Here is a 7,570-nt window from a genome sequence, read left to right as displayed (position 1 = left end):
GCTGCGCCCGCCTGCCCCGCCCGGCCCCGGCCCCCTCCCCGACCCGCTCCTGGCCACAGCTCAGCGCACCCACCCCCGCCCGCCCGCCGCAGGACCCACACCTGCGTCGCTCTAGCCGGCAGGCCCTGCGAAACCGCGCCTCTGGTCTTGGTTCCCGACACGCGGAGCCTGTTTGCACCTGCCGAGGCGCCTCCGGGGCCCTTGAACCCCGAGCCCTTCTTCCTGCCTTCCTGAGGCCTGGGTCACCCTGAATTCACAGCCACATCCCAGCAGGGGACCCGGGGCAACTTCATCTCCAAGATGAGGACAGCACCTTACTGGCAGGAGCCATCGCGTGCCTGAATGTGCTAATCAATGTGGGTAAATGGCCAGGCACCTGCAACTGCAGGACAGGTAGCAGCTGAAATCAGAGTTCTTAAACTTGGGCTTTCCTACCAGATTATAAAACAGCGTCTTCAGGATCTCGATGGTCAACAGATTTTTTTCAATTTAATATATAAACTCCGCACCAAATCCAATTATTATGGTTTTGTTGAACACAGCACCAAAGTTTAAACACAAAATCACGAGAACCACTGATGGAACCCAAGTCTTTTACAAACCTATTTTGTTGCTCTATTTTATTCATATCTTAAAAGAAATAACATTTTCATTTACTCATTTTTCTTTTTCTTTTCATTTTTCTTTTTTGTGTTCTACTTCCGTAATATCAACTTTCCTCTTTGTTAATTCTGTTTTATCATTAGTTTGATAGTTTATTGAATTAAATACACAGTTCCTTTATTTTTAGTATTTTTGTTAATAAAATATTAATGACTATAAATTTTCCTGAGTATAGCTTTAGCTGTATGCATTAGGGTTTCATTGGAGATGTAGTTTACATACAGCAAAAGGCACATAGCTTTTTTTGTCCTCTACTGTTTTATTGAATACTTTTAAAAATTGAGATGGGAAATTCCCTGGCGGTCCAGTAATTAGGGCTCCCCGCTTTCACTGCGGAGCGTGCGGGTTCAATCCCCGGTCGGGGAATTAAGATGCCGAAAGCCACGTGGCCTGGCAAAAACAAAATTCATTTATAAAAAAAAGTGAGATGAAATAGATATAACATAAAATTAAACATTTTAAGGTGTACAGTTCAGCAGTACTTGCTGCATTCACAATGCTATACGGTCACCACCTCTACCTAGTTTCAAACTCTTCTACTGTTTTTAATATTATATTTATGCCTCATTGGTAAATAGAAAATCCAATGAGTTAAACGTTGTGTAGATCTCCCTCAGCAGATAATTGACATTTTACTAAATGATTTTTTTTTTTTAAACAAGAGTAGCTAAGAGATACTCCATCTGTTTCACCTTTTTCTTCTGCTGCCACCTTTGGGTCGGTTTATGACTTCACTCAGGGGGTAAATTTCAAATAAATCTGATTTAACTTTTTAGTAAGTTTGTTTAAAAACTTTTTTACAGTAGGTATTAGATAGAAGAAAGGAAGATGAAGTAATTGATATGGCTAAAGTGCCATTTTGTGAGTCTTTTTTAGTTTTTTACTTTTATTTTTTTGAAGTATAGTTGATTTACAATGTTAGTATCTGGTGCACAGCAGAGTGATTCAGTTACACATATATATATTCTTTTTCATATTCTTTTCCATTATGGTTATCACAGGGTATTGAATACAGTTCTCTGTGCTCTACAGTAGGACCTTGTTATTTAACCATCCTATATACGGTAGTTTGTATCTGCTAATCCCAAACTCCCAATCCAACACTGCCTGCCCCCCTCCCCCTTGGCAATCACAGGTCTGCTCTCTCTGTGCATCTGTCTCTGTTTCATAAATAAGTTCATTTATGTCATATTTTAGATTCCGCATATAAGTGATATCATATGGTATTTGTCTTTCTCTTTCTGACTTAATTCACTTAGTATGATAAACTCTAGGTCCATCCATGTTGCTGCAAATGGCATTATTTCATTCTTTTATGGCTGAGTAGTATTCCATTGTATATATATGTACCACATCTGTATTCATTCATCTGTTGATGGACATTTTAGGTTGTTTCCATGTCTTGGCTATTGTAAATAGTGCTATGAACAGAGGGGGTGCAAGTAGCTTTTTGAATTATAGTTTTGTCCAGATATATGCCCAGGAGTGGGATTGCTGGATCACATGGCATCTCTACTTTTAGTTTTTTGAGGAACCTCCATACTGTTTTCCACAGTGGCTGCACCAACTTACATTCCCACGAACAGTGCAGGAGGGTTCCCTTTTCCCACACCCTCTCCAGCATTTGTTATTTTTAGACTTTTTAATGATGGCCATTCTTTTATTTTTTTTTTTAAAGATAGATTTTATTTATTTATTTATTTTTGGCTGCATTGGGTTTTTGTTGCTGCATGGGCTTTCTCTAGCTGTGGCGAGCAGAGGCTACTCTTTGTTGCGGTGTGTGGGCTTCTCGTTGCGGTGGCTTCTCTTCTGCGGAGCACGGGCTCTAGGCGCACAGGCTTCAGTAGTTGTGGTGCATGGGTTCAGTAGTTGTGGCATGTGTGCTTAGTTGCTACGGGGCATGTGGGATCTTCCTGGACCAGGGCTCAAACCCGTGTCCCCTGCATTGGCAGGCAGATTCTTAACGACTGTGCCACCAGGGAAGTCCCTGTATATCTTCTTTGTAAAATGCCTGTTGACAGGCACTAAATTGGCTTCTTTGATGTATAGGAGTTCTTTATGTCTGGATATGAGTTCTAGGCCAGACATATATCATCTAAAATATATTCTCTGAGTCGTGGCTTTCCTTTTCACTTTAATATCTTTGGATGAGTAGAAATTTTTTTATTTTGGGTATTTTCTTCTGAGAAAATTCAACTTGTGAATTACTTATTTTATGGTTAGAGTTTTTCGTGTCAGGTTTAAAAAAAATCTTTGTCTACCCCAACGCTCACGATTTTCTCCTATCTTTTCTTCTAGAAGCTTTGCAGTTTTAGCTTTTTAAAAAAAAAAAAAATTATTTATTTGGCTGCACGGGTCTCATTTGCCACACGTGCGATCTTCATGGCCATGTACGGGATCTTCTTTTTTTGTTTTTAGTTGCGGCATGTGGACTCTTAGTTGCAGCATGTGGGATCTAGTTCCCTGACCAGAAATCAAACCTGGGCCCCCTGCATTGGGAGCACACAGTCTTAACCACTGGACCAACCAGGGAAGTCCCCACAGTTTTAGCTTTCATACGTAAGTGTATGATCCAACTCAAATTAATTTTGCATATAGTGTGAGGTAGACACCAGGTTGTTGTTGTTGTTTTCCTCCATATTGATATCCTGTGGCCTGTGTCTCAATCCTCTATTCTGTTCTATTGAGCTACTTACCTTTCCTTACACCAAGACCACTCTGCCTTAATTACTTAGTCTTGGAATCAGAGTAAGTCCTTCAGATTTGTTCTTCAAAGCCAATTGTCTTGGCTTTTCTAAGTCCTGCTCATTTCCACATGAAGTATAAAATCAGCTGTTAATTTCTACAAAAAAAATCTGCTTGACACTCTACGCTATCAACCATATTCCTATGAAAATCCCTCAGTTCCTCCAACTTAATACTCCTAACTTCATTCCTTTAATTTTCATTCTTTCACTACTGCTCTTCTGCGAGCGAGACCAACTAATATCTTTCATATTATTCTAGTTACTCCTTGATTGAATCAAATCAACTTCATTCATTCCTAGAGTCAGACTGTTCCAAGAACATACCTTTTTAATCGCCTTCTTGGGTTTTGGACGTGCAATAACTTTGTTTTCTCCACCTCAAGCCAACTTAATGGTATAATATCTTTAAAATAAAACTCTGGGGACTTCCCTGGTTGTCCAGTGGTTAAGACTCCACGCTCCCAATGCAAGGGGCGCAGGTTTGATCCTTGGTCGGGGAACTAAGATCCCACATGCTGCACGGTGGAGCCAAAATAAAATAAACCCTGGCACAACGTTGTAAATCAACTATACCTCAAAAGAAAATTTTTTTAAGCCTAATTCATGTTTTTCATTTTTACTTGTTATATCCATTTGTTTTATTTTTTAGACTCCACATATAAGTGATAATACACAGTATTTGTCTTTCTCTGTCTGACTTATTTCACTAAGCATAATACCCTCCAGGTCCATCCATGTGGTTGCAGATGACAAAATTCATTATTTTTTATGTAAGGAAACAGATTGCTGTCCCTGAAAAGAAGGCTGAAGTGGTAATTTAACTATGGCTGCTCTTCAGGGACTTTTATATAAAGGATACTGACTAGTCATTATACATCTCCACTAAAGAATGAACAAATTAAAACCAATTTTAACTGCAAAAAAAAATTCGTTATTTTTTGTGGCTGAGAAGTATTCTATTTTATATATATCCCATCTTATTTACAGAGTTCTTTATAGTGTTCTGCTTATGTTTTCTTCTAGGAGTTTCATGGATTCCAATCTTACATTTTAGGTCTTCAATCCATTTTGAGTTTATTGTTCTATATGCTGTGAGAAAATGTTCTAATGTCATTCTTTTACATGTAGCTGTCCAGTTTTCCCAGCATCACTTATTGAAGAGACTGTCTTTCCCCCACTGTGTATTCTTGCCTCCTTTGTCATAGATTAATTGACCATAAGTACATGGATTTATTTCTGGGCTCTCATTATTTTCATTTTTAAATTGGGCTGAACCTTGCACACACTGAAGTGTTTTCACATATACGCATACCTTTGTAACCACCACCCGGACCAAAACAGAGAACATTTCCAGCATCTCAGAAGGGTCCTTTGTCCCCCCACCCAATCAGTGCACCCAAGGATTACCACTCCTCTTGCTTTATCACCATGATTCTGAACTACATATAAATGCATTCATACAATATGTACCCTTGTGTATAACTTCTTTTACTCAATGTTATGTCTGTGAGTTTCATCCATGTTGTTGTATGAATCCATGATTTGTTCATTTTCATTGTTGTGCAGTATTCCAATATATGAATATACCACATTTCATTTATTCTTTCTACTGTTGAAGGACATTTAGAGTGTTTCCAGGTTGGGGTTATTATAATAAGGCTGCTGTGATTTTTTTTTTTAAACAACCATTTTATCTTTCTGACGATCTCATGGGACAAGAATTCAGGAAGGACTTGGCTGGACAGTTCTTGCTTGGAGTCTCTTGCACAATTCACTGGGATGTCTGCTAAGGCCACAGTCACCTGAAGGCTCACCAGGCTGGATGTCAAAGATGGCTTCACTCACATGCTGTAACTGATGCTGGCTGATGGCTGGGAGATCAACTGAGCTGTCACCTGGAGCACTTACCCATAGCCTCAACATATGGCTTGGGCTTCCTTACAACATGGTGGCCTCAGAGAATTCAGATGTTTTTATATTTGGCAGCTCAGAGTTCCAAAAGTGAGAGACCTAGTGTTCAGGGTGGAAATTTTACCAGGATTTTTTTTTTTTTTTTGTATTTTTATACCAAAAAAAAAAAAAAAAAGCCTGCTGGGATATTGGGCTGTAGTTCCATTGAATCTGTAGACAAACATGGAGAGAAATGACATCTTAAAAATATCGTCTTCCACAAAACTGCAAAGCTGAAGTAATCAAAACAGCATGGTATTGGCACAAAAGCAGACATATGGATCAACAGAACAGAATAGAGAGCCCAGAAATAAACCCAAACAGTCAATTAATCTTCGACAAAGGAGGCAAGAATATGGAATGGAAAAGAGCCTCTTCAACAAGCACTGTTGGGAAAGCTGGACAGCCGCATGTAAATCAATGACGTTAGAATGCACCCTCACACCACACACAAAAATAAACTCAAAATGGCTTAAAGACTTAAATATAAGACAAAACACCATAAAACTCCTAGAAGAAAGCACAGGCAAAACATTCTCTTACATAAATCATACCAATGTTTTCTCAGGTCAGTCTCCCAAGGTAAAAGAAACAAAAGCAAAAATAAACAAACGGGACCTAATCAAACTTACGAGCTTCTGTACAGTACAGGAAACCATAAACAAAACAAAAAGACAACCTACGGAATGGGAGAAAATATTTGTAAATGATGCGACTGACAAGGGCTTAATTTCTGAAATATACAAATAGCTCATACAACTCAACAACAACAACAAAAACAAACAACCTAATCAAAAAACCGGCAGAAGACCTAAATAGTCATTTCATTAAAGAAGACATACAGATGGCTAAGAGGCACATGACAAGATGCTCAGCATCGTTAATTATTAGAGAAATGTAAATCAAAACTACAATGACGGGATTTCCCTGGTGGTGCAGTGGTTAAGAATCCACCTGCCAATGCAGGGGACATGGGTTCGACCCCTGGTCCGGGAAGATCCCACATGCCGCAGAGCAACTAAGCCCATGCACCACAACTACTGAGCCTGAGCTCTAGAACCTGCGAGCCACAACTACTGAGCCCGTATGCCACAATTACTGAAGCCCGAGTGCCTACAGCCCGTGCTCTGCAACAAGAGAAACCACTGCAATGAGAAGCCCGCGCATCGCAACAAAGAGTAGCCCCCGCTCGCCACAACTAGAGAAAGCCTGCACGCAGCAATGAAGACCCAACGTGGCCAAAAGATTAATAAATTAATTAATTAATTAAAAAAACCCCACTACAATGAGGTATCACCTCACACTGGTCAGAATGGCCATCATTAAAAACTACAAATAACAAATGCTGGAGAGGGTGTGGAGAAAAGGGAACCCTCCTACACTCTTGGTGGGAATGTAAGTTGGTGTAGCCACTATGGAAAACAGTATGGAGGTTCTTCAAAAAACTAAAAATAGAGATGCCATGTGATCCAGCAATCCCACTCCTGGGCATATATCCAGACAAAACTATAATTCAAAAAGATACATGCACCACTACTTTCATAGCAGCACTATTTACAATAGCCAAGACATGGAAACAACCTAAATGTCCATTGACAGATGAATGGATAAGGAAGATGTGGTACATATATATAATACTACTCGGCCATAAGAAAGAATGAAATATGGATGGAAGTAGAGATTATCATACTAAGTGAAGTAAGTCAGACAGAGAAGACAAATATCATATGATATTGCTTCTATGTGGAATCTAAAATATGACACAAAGGAACCTATCTACAAAACAGAAACAGACTCACAGACATAGAGAACAGACTTGTGGTCACAAGGCGGGGTGGGGGGGAGAGGGATGGACTGGGAGTTTGGGGCTGGTAGATGCAAACTATTATATATAGGATGGATAAACAACAAGGTCCTACTGTATAGCACAGGGAGCTATATTCAATATCTCGTAATAACCCAGAATGGAAAAGAATATAAAAAAGAATGTATACATATGTATAACTGAATCATTTTGCTATACACCCAAAACTAACACAACACTGTAAATCAACTATTCATCAATTAAAAAAAAAAAAGAAATGTAGCCCTGCTGACACCTTGATTTTTTAAAAAATATTTATTTATTTGGCTGAGCTGGGTCTTAGTTGTGGCACGCAGGGTCTTTAGTTGTGGCATGCAAACTCTTAGTTGCGGCATATGGGATCTAG

At 39.4% G+C, this 7,570-nt stretch overlaps 1 protein-coding gene across 1 annotated transcript in view; it reads right to left on the bottom strand.

Annotated features, from left to right (window-relative positions):
- CENPV (centromere protein V) overlaps positions 1–331 on the bottom strand; it is an 11,087-nt gene extending 10,756 nt beyond the window's left edge. Inside the window, exon 1 of the mRNA XM_007462673.1 lies at positions 314–331. Coding sequence (XP_007462735.1) covers positions 314–331 — 18 coding nt within the window. The remainder of the gene's footprint in view (positions 1–313) is intronic.
- Between the last annotated feature and the right edge of the window lie 7,239 nt (positions 332–7,570).

Source organism: Lipotes vexillifer, unplaced genomic scaffold (assembly GCF_000442215.2).
Source record: "Lipotes vexillifer unplaced genomic scaffold, Lipotes_vexillifer_v1.1 scaffold982, whole genome shotgun sequence".
In the NCBI taxonomy this organism is placed as follows: Eukaryota; Metazoa; Chordata; class Mammalia; order Artiodactyla; family Lipotidae; genus Lipotes; species Lipotes vexillifer.
This window is presented reverse-complemented; position numbering and strand designations above follow the sequence as displayed.